We start from the raw sequence: 18,929 nt of genomic DNA on the forward strand, positions 1-18,929 counted from the left end.
ACAAACAAAACCTCAACACAGCAATCACCACGACAGAGCCTGATTCAGTACTAAAAACCCTCCCAAGAAAAGTAAAGGACTGAAAAAAAAAAAAAGGGCCCAGCGCGATAGCATAATGGTTAAGGTCCTCACCTTGCATGCACTGGGATCCCATATGGGCATTGGTTCTAATCCCGGTTGCCCCGCTTTCCATCCAGCTCCCTGCTTGTGGCCTGGGAAAGCAGTCGAGGATGGCCCAAAGCCTTGGGACCCTGCACCCATGTAGAAGACCCAGAAGAGCTCCTGGCTCCTGGCTTCGGATTGGCTCAGCTCCAGCCGTTGCGTTCACTTGGGGAGTGAACCATCGGACGGATGATCTTCCTCTCTGCCTCTCCTCCTCTCTGTATATCTGCCTTTCTAATAAAAATAAATAAATCTTTAAAAAAAAAAAAGAAAATTAAAGGACTGGACAGCTTCACTGATTAATTTTTACCAAACTTCTAAGGAAGAACTAACCTCAATTTGCCTTAAATTATTCGAAACAACTGAAAAGGAGGAATCCTATCTAATTTCTTCTATGAGGTTAGCATCATATCAATCCAAAAACTATAAAGAGATACAACAAAAAAAGAGGTCTAAAGACCAATCTTCCTGATGAAAACAGATGCAAAAATACTGAACAAAATGATACCTAACTGAATCCAACAACACACCAAAACATCCTCCTGATGAAGAGAGCAGGAGAGGGAGGAAGAGAGGGAAAGGGGAAGCCCTGCACCTATGAAACTGTAAAACGGAAATTAACAACGAATAATAATAATAAAAACCCTTTTCCTGGACAAGTTATTCCCACATTTATAGTAATTCAATTCACAAAAGCTAAGATTCAGAGTAAACCAGATGAGCATACACTGATGAAAGAATAAAGAAACTATGCGAATAGCATCAGCCTCCAAAAGAATGAACCCCTGTCTTTTCCAACAAAATGGAGGTTATTAGGAAACATTATACCTAGTGCAATAAGCTAGTCCCCCAAAAAAGATAAATATCATGCTTTCTGATCTGTGATAACTAATATACAGCGCACATAAATGTAATGTATATGAGTGAAACTGACATTTTGCTATCTGATTATTGTTTCTATTACAATCCTTGTCTATACTTTTGAGGAACAGTGGTTTTCTAGCTACTATTTGTTGACTTCTTCAATGCTGGATTTTGATGTAATTATAATGTAAACAGTATGTTACTGAAAACTTTATTGAAAAGAATAAGAAAGAACACAAAAGGTAGTGTCTTAGTGAGACAGAGGGGGAGGGTTGATTGAGAAGCATCATCACATTTTGAAAACTATACATATGATATACATGAAAACATTTCCCTTTACATATGCATTAAAAACAGAAAAATAATACCTACTTTGGAAGATAGGGTACCAAGCATTCCTCCATAACCTTGCTGTGGAGAGCTTACACTGATATATTTTTGTTTTACACTGATATATTTTTGCAAAAATTTAAATACTCTTTGAGTAAGGAATTTATTCAGCATATACTCCAAGTTTTTAGTACAAGGCACTCATGCTGCAATATGAGCAACAGTAATACACTTGGAAATCAGTTGAAATTCTCATGCAGAGGATAACTGTCTAACCTGAGTTATGGTATAGGGGCACAATAGAGTAAGCCAGCATTTATAACACCAACATGCCAGACATTGTGGCCTTTTGGAAGTGAATCAGTGGATGGAAGATCTCTTTTGTCCCTTCCTCTATTGCTGTCGCACTGCCTTTCAAATAAGTAAAAGTTCTTAGTTTTTTTTTTTTTTAATTATAGGGTACAGGGCTGGCGCTGTAGTACAGACAGCTAGGATTCCACCTGTGGAGCTGGAATCCCTTAAAGCTACCAGTTTGTGTCCCAACTGCTCCACTTCTGATCCAGCTCCCTGCTAATGACCTGAGAAAAAGCAGAGGATTGGCCAGTCTGCAAGACTTTCCAACAGCATTAGCAGGAAGCTGGATTAAAAGTGGAATGGCTAAGATTTGAATGAAGCTCAGATAGGATGCTGTAGCCACAGGCAGAAGATAAGCCTGTGACATCACTGTACTGGCCTGTAATGCTTAGTTTTTTTTCCAAGCTACAGATGACATACAATTACTTTTTAAAGTAACCATATTGCATCTTAGCAAAGAAACAGTTTTCCCGAAACTCATAGAGTTAGGAATAGCAGGAAGAAAAAGTTAAGGGTAAACAGCAGAGCAGAACTAGAAAAAGAAGGGGCAGAAAATAGAATTAGACAGGTAGGTAGTGTCTGTTAGTACAAATGTGTAAGGGATGGCTTTAGAGAGTCAATCCCAACAGTAATACTATACCCAACAGCTGGCTGTGTTCCCCTGTGATGGAGTTCTGACTCGGGTCTGAAAAACAAACAATTGGACAAAAAAAGAAAAAATGAATGACTACAACAAACAATTTTTTAAAAATTACCAACGAAGGCCAAAGAAGGAATAATCAAAACATTAACAAAACTTAAGAAACATTAATGAAAGAATAATAAAGAATGGACTGCTGTAAAAAAATCACTCTTCAAAAAATTAAACAATTACTACATGGCCCATTAATTCAACTCCTGGTTATATACCCAAAACAAATGAAAACAAGGGCTCAGACTTTCGTAGGACAAAGTTTACAGCAGCATTACAACAGTCAAAAGGTGGAAACAGCACAAATGTCCTCCAACAGACGAACGAATAAACAAAAATGGTGTATGCATATAATGGCATATTAGCTACAAAAAGGAAACTCAGAGATGCCATACTATGGAGGAGTCGCACAAACTCAGGCTAAGGGAAACAAGCCAGATAAAAAGACGCAGCTTGCATGGTCCCATTCATATGAAATCTCAAGAAAGGGCAACTTCATGGAGACCAAGAAATTACAGGTTCCCGGAGGCCAGATGGAGCAGCACCCGAGACCGTCGCTTTATGAGTAAATACAGCTGTATTCTGGGTTCATGAGGCATTTGGGAAACAGTGGTAATAGCTGCACAATACTTGTCAATGCAATTAATGCCACGAAGTCATAAATGCACTAAGGATTAAAATGGTAAATTTTATCATCTATATCACACACACAAAACCAAAATAAAATCAATCATGGGCCCAGCACGGTAGCTTAGCAGATAAAGTTCTCACCTTGTACACGCCAGGATTCCATATGGGCACTGGTTCTAATCCTGGCATCCCCACTTCCCATCCAGCTCCCTGCTTGTGGACTGGGGAAACAGTCAAGGACAGCCCAAAGCCTTGGGAGCCTACACTGGCATGGGGTCCCAGAGACCTGGAAGAAGTTCCTGGCTCCTGGCTTTGGACCAGCTCAGCACCAGCCATTGCAGCCGCTTGGGGAGTGAGTCAGTGGATGGAAGATCTTCCTGCCACCCCCCTCTCTGTATATCTGACTTCCCAATAAAAATTAAAAAAAAACTTAATAAAATTAATCATCAAACCAGTCTGACAAAGCAATATTTTTACAAATACAGTAAAAGAATAACATATAACATAAATTACATTTTTATTCTTCAATGACAAAGGAATATATGGCAATAGAAGCTCAAAGTCAAGATCTAAGTAAAGTATTAATTACTACCGGCAGATACATTCTGATTTGATTTGCAAGTAAAATAACTGAATTGGATTTTGTACCTATTTCAGTAATCCAAAATAAAATCAGTGACAATAAAGTTCCTAATGGAACGCATTTGACAGTTACTATTTAACAATTAACCAACTGCTGCCTATTTTGAAGGCTTGAAAAATATTAAGATGCTAAATACGGAAAACATCTGAGCTTCACTCTCCTGGAGGATTAAATAAGCTGAAAGGCACAGGATTGCATCTGCCTTCCTTCCACATGTCCAAAGTTTTAGATTGGGGACTTATGAACTTATTTTTATTAACTTTTTCCCCCCAAATACTTCATTTCTCTGAAAGGCAACTTTACAGAGAGAAGGCGCTACAGAGAGATGTCTTCCTTCTGCCCAAGTGCCACAACAGCCGGGGGAGGTTAGGCCTGCACCAGGAGCCGGGGCTTCTTCCACATTTCCCATGTGGGTGCAGGGACCCAAACACTTGGGTCATCCTTTACTGTTTTCCTTGGTACATGAGTTGGGAGCTGGATCAGAAGTATGGGCAGCCAATACTCAAACCAATGCCTTATAGTATGCCAACATAGCAGGTGGCAGCTTGACCTGTTAGGCCACAGTACAGGCCTCATATTTTTACTAACTTCAAATTAAAGTTTAATATTATTTCCAGTTAAAATATAGGTAGTGTGGGCCTGGCACAGTGACCTAGCAGCTAAAGTTCTCATCTTACACATGGCAGGATCCCATATGGGCACTGGTTCTAATCCCAGCAGTCCCACTTCCCATGCAGCTTTCTGCATGTGGCCTGGGACAGCAGTGAAGGACGGCCCAAAGCCTTGGGACCCTGCATATATGTGGGAGACCTGGAAGAAGTTCCTGGCTCCTGGCTTCAGATCGGTTTAGCTCTGCCATTGCAGCTGCTTGGGGAATGAATCATCAGCTCTTCCTCTCTGTATATCTGACTGTCCAAAACATAAATCTTTAAAAAAAAAAATATAGGCAATGTATTATGTAAAATTATTGTGTTTTTAACAGTAAATATGATCTAAAATTTTTTAATTAACTTATTTATTTGAAAGGCAGAGTTACAGAGAAAGAGACGTCTTCCATCCACTTGATTCACTCCTAAACGGCTGCAACAACTGGAGATGGAGAGTCCAAAACCAGGAGCTTCCTCTGAGTTTCCCATGGGAGTACAGGGGCCTAAGGATTTGGATCACCCTCCGCCACTTTTCCAAGCACATTAGCAGTGAGTTGGATTAACTCAAGCAACCAGGCTTGAACTGGTGTCCTTATGGGATGCTGAAGCTACAGGCAGCGGCTTTCCCTTCTAGGCCACAGTGCCAGTATCAGGTTTGTAAATTTTTTTTAAAAAGATTTATTTATTTTTATTGGAAAGGCAGATATGCAGAGAGGAGAAGAAACAGAGAGGAAGATCTTGCATCCAATGATTCACTCCCTAAGCAGCCGCAACAGCCAGTGCTGTGCTGATCCGAAGACAGGAGCTTCCTCCAGGTCTCCCATGCAGGTGCAGGGTCCGAAGGCTTCAGGCCGTCATTGTGCTTTCCCAGGCCACAAGCAGGGAGCTTGGAAAGTGGAGCTGCTGGGATTAGAACCAGCATCCATATACGGGATCCCAGCACATTCAAGACGAAGACTAGCCATTACGCTATTGCTCCGGACCCTCAGGTTTATGAATTTTCATGTATTTATTTGAAAAGCTGAGAGGGAGAAAGTCAGAGAACATCAGAGACAGAGAGACAAACAAGCAAGACAGATCTCCCATCTGCCAGTTTACTCCTCAACTGCCTGGAAAAGTGAGAGCTGGACCAGGAGCTGGGAACTCAATCCAGGTCTCCCACATGAGCAGCAGGGACATCCAACTACTTACGCCATCCCCTGTTGCTTCCTGCACATCTGCAGGAGGCTGGAATTGAAGTGGAGCCAGGAGCAGAAACTGGCACTCAGATATGGGATGCAGATGTATTAACACCTCGTCAAACATCTGCCCCCAAGCTTTTATACATTACATGATTGATAATTTAGACAAATTCAAATATATATATATTTTACATAATTAAGTCTAATGCTTTATGCATTCCACACAGAAAATATAAAACAGAGAGCTTATCAAATTCCACTCTCTAATGTATACTTTTTTTTTTTTACTTACTAATTTGAAAGGCAGAATGATAGAGAAAAGGAGAAACGGAGAAAGTGAGCAGTCTTCCATTTGCTGGTACATTTTCCACATGGCTAAAAGGCCAGGGCTGGGCCAGGCTTAAGCCAGGAGCCAGGAGCTTCCTCCAGGTCTTCAACATGGTTGTAGAGACCCAATGACTTAGGCCATTTCTACTGCTTTCCCAGGCCACCAGCAGGGAGCTGAATGGGCAGCAGAGCAGCAGGGATTCAAATTGGTGCCTGTATGTGAGGCTGAAACACAGCGGGTAGCTTCACCAGCTGGCACAGCCCTGGCTCCAGTATGTTCTAATCAACGAAATTAGGGAGAAACCTGATTTCCACAACTAATGTTTTGCATGCTATGTGAACATTCTAACATGGTTTCAGAGAAATATACCTCCTTCATTGGCCCTGAAAAATTCAAACTCCAAATTCTCTTCTTCTATGATATACCCCACCACATTATCAGCAACTTTTTAAAAATTAATTACATTGCATTATGTGACAGTTTTACATTGCATTATGTGATATAGTTTTATAGGTACTGGGATTCCCCCCCACCCCTCCACAAACCCTTCCCCCATGGTGGATTCCTCCACCTTGTTGCATTACCACAGTTCAAGTTCAGTTGAGATTGTTTCATTGCAAGCATATACCAAGCATAGAGTCCAGCATCTTATTGTCCAGATAAGTTCAACAGCTTGTTGGGGAGACCATCTCTGGTTTGAAAGTAGAGCCGGCAGAGTATCATCCCGATCAATTAAAAGTCCCAACAAAACATCAGCAACAATTTATAACGTTGTGGAATTAAATGACACAGTATTGAATAACCAATATGTTAAAAAAATGCAAGTTCTTAACCACATCCTGTGACTTCTTCACTGACATTTCAATTTTAGTTTATATACAATCAGATTCTATGCACCTTAAAATGGCTACATATTACTATTCAGCTGTCTTGTGTCTATTTTCATTATAGTATTTAGCATTTTATAGCGTTGAAGCATAATTTTGTTGAACCTGGCTTTTTTTCGGGTAGTCTAGACTGGCTTATAACTCTAACAAGATATTTGTCAACAGTTTAGGTGCAGAACAGTTTTAGGAGCGGTGTGCAGAGAAATCTTCAATACCATAGTGAGGTGTAACTAATCTTTGTGTCCCACCTAGTAAGGTATAAGTGAATCCACGCTGACCGTTTCCTGTCTGATTCTAAGCTTTCCTTGTTGTTCTCTGTCTGTCTATTCTAGATTTGTTTGTTTGTTTGTTTGTTTGTTTTGAGGGATTTCTGGAGTGATCCTGATGGTCATTGCCAGAGATGGTGGGTACCCAAAGTTGCAACCAAGCTAGGACCAAAGAAAGCTCCCTTCCCTAGTCCCGAAGGAAGTTTACTGTTCTTCTGTTTCTGCGGACTGCTCAGGGCTCCTGGCTGTTGTTCTGATGCCCTTGGATCCTGCGAGGAAGGATTTGGACTTCTTCCATCCCATGTGGTAGATCCAAGTGGGAGTGGATGACCTCAGAGTTCATGGCCTCCAAAGGTACTCCAAATCCCCGTGGTCTCCTTGGCAGTTGGGATGTAGACCGTGGTGTTCATACTATCAGCAACTTTTACTTCAAGTTCAACTGATTTCCCATCTAAATGAGGAACACTGATTGTTCCGCACATAACGCCAAGTACGAACATGTGACCAGCAGTTCTAAATTAAGCTGTTGTATTAGATCAGTGTCTCTCCTAACCTCATCTCCTACCCCTCCAGAAGCAGCAACATTGGGCTAACTATAGGTAAACCAATGTATAGTTGGCATGGGAAGAGCCACATGAATTAAGAACTGGAGGAAGCGTGGCATCACCAGATCTAAACAAGTGACCCTAGAGGAAACTAAGAAGGAGTTACCACCTGATCTCTTCTCCCTCCCTAAATTAAGGCAACAGCCCTTTTAAGATTCTGATTGTCATCTAGTCTCACTACAGGAAATGTATTACATCTCTAAAGTGTGCTGGGCTACAAAAAGTTGAGGAAAGCATAGTTAAGGAAATCAACACTTAGATTAATGAAAGGCCAAACAGACATCACAATACTGCCAACCAGAAAGGTCAGAAATACTGTTTTGAGGACTTCTGCTCATGTTTCTAAATACCATATATAATCTGACTTTTTGGAAATAGTTAAATATGAGTTTCCTGGAAATGCCATGAAACGTGTCCCATGAGCAGAAACTGAAAAGCTCCTCAGATAACTCAGGGAGGTTAGGTACAGTTTTGGACAATTCTCTTGGCCAAGCTAGTAAGCAGTATGTTCTCGGATTTGTGGATGTACTAAAATGGACTTTTTCAAACAACAGAACTTGTAAAGATTTTCTCAAACCTCGATCACAAAGCCAGTAACTTCTCAGAACTACTAAAACCACTCAGTAGTAACAATCTCGAAGCACTCTTACCAATTGGGGTCTCTAAGGCTTCAAAGGACTGGCCCCCATGACCCAGTGTTGATGTGGTTTTACAGCAAGGAGTGGTCCCCTCCTCCTCTTCTTTCCCAGCAGACACAAGAGGGAAAAACAAACAAACAAAACCCACATTCCTCCATACCTGACCTACCCACTCTAATCTGAGACCCACAAGCGCACGCATCCCTTTCAACTATGTAAATAATATTAAAGAGAAAATAAATAAAAAACTAAAACACAAGTAAATTGGAGGCCCACAAACCCACAATAACGAAACTAGCTATGCTTGCAAAAATCATGGGCAGGGCCTGGTGTGATGACCTTGTGGCTAAATACTTGCCTTGTAACCACTGAATCCCATATGGGCACCAGTTCGTATCCCAACTGTTCCACTTTCCATCAAGCTCCCTGTTTATGGCCTGTGAACGCAGTAGAGGGTGGTCCAAAGCCTTGGGACCCTGCACCCATATGGGAGAGCTGGAAGAAGTTCTTGGCTCCTGGTTTTGGATAAGCTCAGTTCCTGCTGTTGCAGCCACTTGGGGAGTGAACCAGTGGATGGAAGATCTTTCTCTGTCTCCTTTTCTCTGTATTATCTGTCTTTCCAATAAAATAAAATAAACCTTTATTAAAAAAAAAATCATGGCCAGTAAATAGGTTGAAGGGTGTTTGGGGTTTGCAATCCAAGCACAGTTAATATAACCGAGATATGCCTGGATACCTGCATCTGAACTCTACCAGTTATCATTTTTCCTGGCCATACAGACACACCCAAGTTTACCTAAGACTAGGAGTTGCTTTAACAGTACTTAAAAAATAACATCTATTTTAACCAAATTATTTTCTGTAACGGGAATCTTGTACCAACAAAGTATATTTAAAAAATTATTGGGTTGGGCCCGGCGGTGCCATGGCCTAGCGGTTTAAGTCCTCGCCTTCAACGCCCCGGGATCCCATATGGGCACAGGTTCTAATCCCGGCAGCTCCACTTCCCATCCAGCTCCCCGCTTCTGGCCTGGGAAAGCAGTCGAGGATGGCCCAAAGCCTTTGGACTCTGCACCTGTGTGGGAGACCTGGAAGAAGTTCCTGGATCCTGGCTTCAGATCGGCATAGCACCAGCTGTTGCAGTCACTTGGGGAGTGAATCATCGGATGGAAGATCTTCCTCTCTGTCTCTCCTCTTCTCTGTATATCTGACTTTCCAATAAAAATAAATCTTTAAAATAAATAAATAACATCTATTTATTTAAAAAAAGAAAGAAACAAAAAAAGCAAGCATGCAAATGAAGCAGCAGTTGGGAGTGGCATCAAAGGGATTAACCAAACTCAGTCCCAAAGGACGGATAGCTCATCAGGCAGAAGAATGAGTGGGAGGAAATGCAGCAGGCATTCCAGCAGAGGGCCTGGTAGGACACAGCTGACAGAGTTGTTCTATGGATAAAACAACAGGATTTAGTATACCACAATGTCAAGAAAGAAGAAGGATGCTGCCATGGACAAAAAAAGTAAACCCAGCCTGGGCACGTACTTCTAATCCTCCCCTCCCTCCGGCTCCACACCTGACACCAGAGCAGTCCATCTGGTTTCTACTCCAGCTTCTTCTTCTTCTTTTCCTGGCACTGCCATCATTTAGATTTTCATTCTTTCTACCGTAAAACAGTCTGATGATTTTCTTTGCCACCAGCTATTCCATCTTCAAACAACCCTGCATTTTCCTCTGTATTAATAACAAAATTCTGTCTTTACAAAGTTGCTTATTGCTTATAAAAAAAAAAAAACAAAAAAACGAAAGTTTCCAAGTCCAGGGCCAGAAGTCCCCAGTCATCTTGTGAAGATCAACTTTTACTTTATTTATAACCTGACAAAGAGCATGGGGTAGTAACCTGAGCACCTCAAGAGTAAGGGGAAGACCGCCTTCTCAGGCTTTACTTCTGTTTCTACTTCAAATACTCAAGGCAGGGAACAGTGAGGATGGTGAAACGAGACAGGCTAACGGCTTAGAGATCTATAAATAGATACTGGGTTTATAGGACGACCCTGAAAAACTTCATTCTGGCTTTTAAGGCCCCTTTTCATCAGGCCTCTGCAGCCTCATTCTTGCTGCTCTTGGTCATGAACTCTGCTCCACACTCGTGGGGATGCTAAGCGAACTCTGATACCAGACCCCGCACCTTTGTTCTATAAGTTTTCATCTAAAACTTCTTTCACTTCCTCTACACCTCTAAACTTTATTTCTTCCAAAAGTCTAAGTTAGGCACTGATGCAGTGGCACAGCAAGCTAACCCTCTGTCTGTAAGGGCTGGCATCCCATATGGATGCTGGTTTGTGTCCAGCTGCTCTACTCCCCATCTAACTCTCCACTTATGGCCTGGGAAAGCAGTGGAGGATGGCTAAAATCCTTGGGACACTGCACCCATATCGGAGGCCATGAAGAAGCTTCAGGCTCCCAGCTTCAGGTCAAGCTTAGTCCAGTTCCTGCTGTTGTGGCCTCCAGCAATTTGGAGGACCTCTTTCTTTGTCCTCTGTGAAAATCTTTTAAATAAAAACAAATCTTAAAAAAAAAAAAAAAGGCCTAACTCAAGTACGTCTTTCCTTAACTTCCTCATTTTTAAAAAAGATTTATTTATTTAGGGCCTGATGTGGTAGCCTAGTGGCTAAACTCTTGCCTTACATGTGCTGCCATCCTATATGGGTGCCGGTTCATGTCCCGGCTGCTCCACTTCCCTTCTATCTCTGTGCTTGTGGCCTGGGAAAGCAGTCGAGGATGGCCCAAAGCCTTGGGACCCTGCACCCACGTGGGAGACCTGGAAGAGGTTCCAGGCTCCTGGCTTCGAATTGGCTCAGCTGCAGTCACTGTGGCCACTTGGGGAGTGAACCATCAGACAGAAGATCTTTGTTTCTCCTTCTCTGCAAATGTGCCCTTTTTAATAAAAAGAAAGAAAAAGATTTATTTATTTGAAGGCAGAGTTACAGAAAGGGAAAAATAGAGATAAAGTGTTCCATTCACTGGTTCATTCCTCAAACGGACAGACTAAAGCCAAAAGTCAGCAGATTCATCTGGGTCTCCCATGTGGTTACAGGTGTCCAAGTACCCGGGCCATCCTCCACTGCGTTACCAGGCATGTTAGCAGGGATCTGGATCAGAAGTGGAGCAGCCTGGACTTGAGCCAGCAACCATACAGGATATCAGGGCTGCAGACTGCAACTTAACCTACTATACCACAGTGCCAGTCCCCTCTTTCCTTAACTTTCTAACAAGTTTAATCTTCTTCCGAACTATTAGACATATTTTGCTTTGTACTTTTACTTAACCAACTTATTAATAAATACCACACATTTTAGATTAAGTGCTAGTGCTAGATGAATTTAGCACATTAGCTATCATTAAGGGGGTAAGACAAAGGATTATAAAGGTATATAAAGTACTACATGAGAAATACAGAGAAAACTATATATATATCACATTGCACTTCCCAGAACAATCACAGAAGCTATTAAGAAAATGACTTTGAGTTCAGTCTTTAAGATTTATTTTATTTTTATTGGAAAGCCGATATACAGAGAGGAGGGCAGACAAAGAGGAAGATCCTCTGTCCGATGATTCACTCTCCAAGTGACCACAATGACCAGAGCTGCACCAATCTGAATCCAGGAGCCAGAAGCCTCCTCCAGGTTTCCCACACAGGTGCAGGGTCCCAAGGCTTTGGGCTGTGCTTCACTGCTCTCCCAGGCCACAAGCAGGGAGCTGGATGGAAGCGGGGACGCTGAAATTAGAACCAGTATATGGGATCCTGGCACGTACAAGGCAAGGACTTCAGCTGCTAGGCTACCAGGCCGAGACCTGAATTCCGTCTTAAAGGAGAAATATATGCTAGTCACTAGAGGAAAACACAGTCTAAGATGTCTGAATGTGTTGCACCAACAGACACTTAACAACATTTGTTAATATCTGGTGTGCAGTATAAAAGAGAAAATAGACAAGAAAGCTGTTACCTGGGGATGCTCTGTCCTATAAAGGCACATGTACCACCCGTGAGGCAGGACAGACTATTCTGTGGGCTGTGGAAGACATTAAAGGATTTTGAATGCAGAAGGAACAGTTTGGAAAACTCCCCTGGTAGTTACTATAATGGGTATGTGTAGCAGCCAGACAAGATTTAACAGTGGACAAACATTGCAACAGTGAAGATGTGGGGAAGGAAATATGTGGGAGACCAAGAACAGCTGGCAAGGGCTCCTGCATCAGATGGTCTTTTGTGACCAGCTCTTTCCACTTGTCATATTTTGAAGATTCACTAATGTCATAACAAGTACTTCGTTTCTTGTTATTGCTAAATAATATTCCATTATCTGGAACATTTACATTGTATACATCCATCAACTGGCAGGCATTGGATTGCTTCTAATTTTTCAAAAATTATGAGCACTGCTACCATAAACATTCTTGTACAAGCTTTTACGTGTAAAACACTTAATTACTGGGACAACAGAGAACTAACTGTGAGGAACTGCCAAACTGGTTTCCGAAGTGCTTATGGCATGCTCCAATCCCACCAGGAGAGAAGGAGGGCTCCACCTCTCCTCGTCCTTGTGAACACCTGCTCTACAGCCATCCTAGCTGATGAGACATGGTGTACTCTGAGTACATTTTCCTGATTGTTAATGATGCTGAGCACCTTTATACGTGCTTATTAGCACTTTTTCTGTTGTTTCATCTGGAAAGCTGTTAGTTCCTTTTTCCTCCGATACTTCTAAGGTTTTCCTTGCACTTATTTAGTACTTTCACAAAGTAAATATTTTTAGATTTTCTCCAGAGGAATGTACATTTTGGCTAGAATCTATTTAGTATTTACATAACACATTTCCAAAGAATTTGTCATTATCTACTCTTTCTACCCTTTTCATCTTGTGATCTCTGTTCTGGCTCACTTGTTTGTTTGAAATTCCTTCCTGAATATTCTCATGGGAGTTAAGCAGGTGATACACTCTTGGAATTTTTCTGTAACATCTCTTTGTAGAGGGATATCTTCACTGGATTAAGGACTGAAGTCTTTTTCTGTAAGCAATCAGTAAATATTCTTCTACTGTCTCCTGAAGAATTCTGTTGTCAGTCACACAGTTCACAGGAATAACACACTGAATCTGAAGGCCTCCAACATGAATTCCCAAAGTTCAAGCATTGTATGAAACCCCAAGGAGAATGTCTGTCATAACTCATTTTCTCTGGGACTTTATTTGCACATTGAAGTCTTCAGCTCAGGTTAGTATGCTCAGTTTGTTTAATGCTTTTCCATTTGTTCTTTTTATTTTAATGGAACCTATATTATGCACATTAGATATCATGAATATATTCAGAAAGTCACGCCTTTTAAAAAAATATATCTTTGAGGCTAGAAGCCACTGCCTGTAATGCCAGCATCACATACAGACACCAACTCAAACAAAAGCTGCCCCCCCTTCTTTGAAAATCATTTTTCTTTTAACAGAAACACAGATTTAGAGAGAAGGAGAGACAGAGAGAAAGATCTTCCGTCCACTGGTTTACTCCTTAAATGGTTGCAACAGCTGGAGCTGAGCTGATCTGAAGGCAGGAGCAAGTAGCTTCTTTCAGGTCTTCCACTTGAGTGCAGGGTGCCCAGGTTTGGGGCCAGCCTCTGCTGCTTTCCTAGGCCATCAGCAGGGACCTGGATTAGAAGTAGAGCAGCTGGGACATAAAGTTGCACCCACATGGGATGCTGGTGCTAAAAGTAGAGGATCCGCCTGTTTAAGCCATTGTACTGGCATCAGTGACTCCATTTCTAATCCACCTCCCTGCCGACGTGCCTGGGAAAGCAGAGAAGGACTGCCCAAGTCTTTGGGCCCAGGAACTGATGTCAGAAACCCACAATAACCTTCTGGCTCCTAGTTTTGGCCTGGTCCAGCCTCAGCTACTGCATCCACTAGAGGAGTGAACTAGTGGATGGAAGATCTCCATCTCTAATCTTCTCTGTAACTCTGCCTTTCCAATAAAACTATTTGCCTTTCAAGTAACTAAAAACAAACAAAAAAACTAAGATGCTTTTGAAAAGCAGAGTTACAGAGCAAGAGGAGATAAAGGGAAAGAAATCTTCCATGTGCTGGTTCACTCCTCAGATGGCCACAAAACTCAGGGTTGGGTCAGGCCAAAGCCAGGAACTTGATCTGGGTCTTTCACACAGGTGCAGGGACCCAAAGACATGGGCCATCCTCTGCTACTTTCCCAGGGACATTAGCAAAGAGTTTGAGTGGGAAGCAGAACAGTTGGGTCTTGAACTGTTTTCCCTATGAAATGTTGGCTTTGCAGGCAGTAGCTTAACCCGTTATGCCACAACACTGGCTTCAATAGATATTAATTTTTAAATTTCTGGCCCTGTGCTTCATAATATTTCTTTTACTTGATCTTCCACACCAGCAATTATTTATGCTTAGCCATTTCCTTAGTGTATGACCAGAATATGCAAGATCATGTAATAAGCACTGGGTGCCAACAGATCAGCAGTGATTATGGCAGCACAAAATGAACTAAGATGAGACCATACAATACAACACCTGTCATTATGCTGCTTACATTCCAAAGAAACAAATGTGCAAGTATAGGCTTGGGTTGGCAGGTGACAATAAATACTAACTGGAAAATCATGCATTTTTATTCTGAAGTTCCTCAAATGTTCCCATTATTTAACTGTTTACTTTCATCTGTTTGGAAGCCAGAGTAGAAGAGAGAAACCAAGATTCTCAACTAAGTCAGTTCCTGAATGCCCACTGTCAGTCAGGGCTCAGGGAGATGATATCAGAAGCCCAGCCCTCCACGTGGGGGGGGGCAGCAGCCCAAGGACTTGAGGCCTCTCTGCTGCTTCTCAGGACATATTATCAGGAACTGGAAAGGAAGCAGAGGTGCTGGGACTGGAAATAGCATTTCAATATGGGCTCTGGGCTTCCCAAACCAAGGCATAACCCACTAGTTACGCCTTATACTTCTACTTATTACTTATTACCCATTATTACTTCCATGATCAAGCTAGTGTCTGTACCAGCATGTCTACTTCATGGGCCCAGCACACTATTTACTTATTTTTTTTCCTTTCTTATTGCCTGCCTTCTAAGATGGGCTATCTTCCTTTGGCACCTCACAAGGGCTTGGGTTTAGTTATTGGAGGATCACAGGTGGTGGCAGCTTCAAGAAAACAGAAAGGCCAGAAACTGGCACTGTGGTATTGCAGGTAAAGCTACTACTTGAGATACCAGCATCCCAGATGGACGCCAACTCATGTCCCAGTTGCTCCACTTACAATCCAGCTCCCCAATGGTCTGGAAAAAGCATAGGAAATGGCCCAAGTGTTTGTGCCCCTACCACCCAAGTGGAAGATGCCAAGAAAGCCCTAGCTGTTGGCTTTGGCCTGTGCCAGCATTAGCTCTTCTGGCCATCTGCGGAGTGAACAGATGAAAGATCTCTCTCCCTCTGTATAAACAGAAGGAAAACAGAAAGGTCAGACCGCCTCTACTCTAGGAGCAACAAGTAACAGTAGTAGCCATCCCCCAGCCCTTGGTCTTGGTCTTCTAACCTCAGGGACAAGGGACAGTCAGTGCCTGGCTCGTCCCTTCCCCTTCCCTCTAGGAATGCATAGAACCCTAGCAAGCCAAGCTGCTTCCTGGACCAGCCACTGTTCGCCTCGCTCTGAGGCTCTCCAGGCTTGTACAGCCCTGGAGGAACCAGTCCAGTGCCAGCAGTCCCTGACAGGGCTCTGACCTCGCTGCACCCACCTGCTCATTCGATCCAGTGCCATTCTGCTCAACATGGATGCAGGCAAATCAGGAAAGCAGAGAGACACTGGAGTGCCATTCCTAGAACTCTCCTTGAAAAATTAATCCTGTTTATGAATTCATTCTAAAAATGGTCAGATTTTGCAACTAAGTCAAAATTTTAAAGAGCCTCTGTGAAGTCCAAACGTATGTGGACAGTATAGTTTTTAACCCAGTACTTTAAATTAAAAAAAAAAATCTAAAATTAAAAATACTAATGGGAGTTAGAATTAAAGAATACTGAGTAGATGGATAAATCTCAAAATACTTATAGCACATAAAAACAATCAGATTAAGCAAAATACTCACTATCTGATAGTATTTATATAAATTTACATTAAAGAGAACAGTGACTCTCTGGGGATCAGGAATTAGGTAAATAGCTTAAAAAGTATACAAGGCAATCTAAAGGGGGATGAAAACGCTCATTATCTTCATTATAATTCTTTCAATGGGTATATATGTATGTAAAAACTCATTAAACTGCTCAATTAAAGTATATAAAATTAATTTCATCTTACATCTCAAAATTGTAAAATTTGGAATAGGAAATAATATTCACAGCATATAAGAAGGGGTTGATATCCTTAAGTACAAAGAACTAGGAATAAAGCAAGGAACCAACAGGTAGGAGAGATGACCAGAAAACTTATTAACTCTTCAGTGTCAGATATTTTCCACAATAGGAACGTAAAAACATCACAGTTTTCAAAAGTAACACCAAAACACAATCTCTTAACCTTGTTCAATTCACAATATACTTGGAGACATAAAAATACAATCACTACGTGACTGCAAGTTTAAGATACATTGCATGGTGTATTTGCAAAGTGACAGAGACTGATCAAGCCTCTGCTGGAGTGGCAGACTGGACAGACGACGGGAAGAAACACTCTAAGAGTAGCCGTTGAAGTAATCAAGTTGAACATTAGGGTGCATTTGTAAGTGATAGGCAGGGAATGGAAAGAAGCAAGGAGAACTCAGGAGAAGAAAAATAAGTAAGCAAAGGCAACAAGGTGGGGGGAAAGATGGAGACATTTGTGAAGATTCTTACTTTACCTTCACTATTTTTTTCTTTTCTTAAGATTTATTTATTTTTGTTGCGAAGTCAGATATACAGAGAGGAGGAGAGATGGAGAGGAAGATCTTCCGACCAATGATTCACTCTCCAAGTGATAGCAATGGCTGGTGCTGTGCCGATCCAAAGCCAGGAGCCGGAAACTTTCTCCAGGTCTCCCATGTGGATGCAGGGTCCCAAGGCTTTGGGCCGTCCTCCACTGCTTTCCCAGGCCACAAGCAGGGAACTGGATGGGAAATGGAGCTGCCAGGATTACAGCCAGCGCTCATATGGGATCCTGGCACATTCAAGGCTGTAGTGATTACCAAGGGTCTAGAATCTAACAGAATTGTTACTTCAGCACCACATTCAATTTTTGTCATGTTTGTGTCTTGATTATATCATTTTTCTCAACAGGCCTTCTTTTGCTTTGTTCTGAGTAATAAGATCCTTAAAGTGAAATACTGCAATTTTTGTAATGCATGAAAGTACATCTTGCACACCTTTCGTGGCAAACATATTAAAATATATTAAAATATGAGTACTTCCACTTACTCCATTCTGCATGCCCATTTTCCCTATTACCAAATCTTAGTATCTACACTTCCTAGGTTTTGCTTGCTGGTAAGTGGTCTCTAGCCTCCCTGTTTCTATCTAGTCAGTGAGTCCAGGAACCTAGAGAAGTGAAGGAGCGGCAACATGATCAGACTAAGCCAAGTTCCTCACCTAATCATTTGAAAGCACTCACTTGGAAACAGTCTCCACCAAGTAAGAAAGCAATTCAACACAGGAAAAGTTAGAAGCAGACACAGACTTTCCCTTAGTTGGGAAGACACTACGAAGACAAAAAGAGCCCAAGAAGGGTTAGTAACTACTGAGAAAACAGAGCAGCCTAATTCAGAAAGCACAAATAACTACAAGAATGCTTTAAATAGAGGCAAGTGTGGTGTCATAAAAAGAAAAAGTAAGGAGTCATCTAAATCCAAACCTGCCATTTAAATCCCTTAGCCAATTTCCTGGCCAAAGACAGGAGACAGGACACAGAGGGCCTGTATACTAGGATTAAAAGAAAAGTAATGACAGTGTTGAAAGAGGGAAAGCAAATGCTTGAGATTATCAGAGGATAAAATGTCAAAGAACATCAAGATCTAAACAAAGTTTAGCCCTTACTTACACTCCTCCGCCAACGCCCCAGCTGAACTTCTAGTCTGCATGCTTATCATATCATGTGCCAATTCCTGGTTTTGAAGAATAAGTTACTTTCAACTTGTTCAAAGTTATGATTTGAGACAAACTAAGCCTGTAAATATAGAGTGGATTAAAGTATGACTTAGCAAACAGTGATGAAGAGAGGGAAGGGAGGGAAGGGGACGGAGGGCAGCAGAGTGAGGTTATCGTCTTGTAATTACACCTACGGAATGTATAAAGTCTGTCCTTTTCACATTAGTACGAAAAGCACTTGAAAAGAACTGAATCAGACCCAAATTTGTATTCTTGTAATTAGGTAACAGAACTTGGACGATATCTCAGGGAGAGGTTTCGGATAACGGAATAGTGATGGGTGGAGAGGAAGGCAGAGGTAGTACACTTCACTGAGCATTAATTTTTGACCCCGAGGATTTGTTTTTTATTGTGTTTGAAAGGCAGAGTTAGAGAGGGGTGGAAGTATGGAGAACTCGTCTATCTGCTGCTTCACACCCCAAGTGGCTACCATGACCAGTGATGGCCAGGCTGAAGCCAACAGCTTTATATGGGTTTCCCACATGTGGGCAGGAGCCCAAGAACTTGGGCCATCTTCTGCTGCTTTCTCAGGC

General features: G+C 41.9%; 1 protein-coding gene across 3 annotated transcripts in view; it reads right to left on the minus strand.

Annotated features, from left to right (window-relative positions):
• Positions 1–18,929, minus strand: part of SLC12A6 (solute carrier family 12 member 6) — a 109,120-nt gene that overhangs the window by 50,200 nt on the left and 39,991 nt on the right. For 2 of the 3 annotated variants that reach the window (XM_058666123.1, XM_058666124.1), the window contains exon 2: positions 2,351–2,395. The exons of the other annotated variant lie outside the window; for it this stretch is intronic. In XM_058666123.1, the coding sequence (XP_058522106.1) occupies positions 2,351–2,395 (45 nt within the window). The remainder of the gene's footprint in view (positions 1–2,350; positions 2,396–18,929) is intronic. 3 annotated transcript variants of the gene reach the window in all.

The sequence above is a fragment of the Ochotona princeps genome, chromosome 6 (assembly GCF_030435755.1).
Source record: "Ochotona princeps isolate mOchPri1 chromosome 6, mOchPri1.hap1, whole genome shotgun sequence".
NCBI classification, from domain to species: Eukaryota; Metazoa; Chordata; class Mammalia; order Lagomorpha; family Ochotonidae; genus Ochotona; species Ochotona princeps.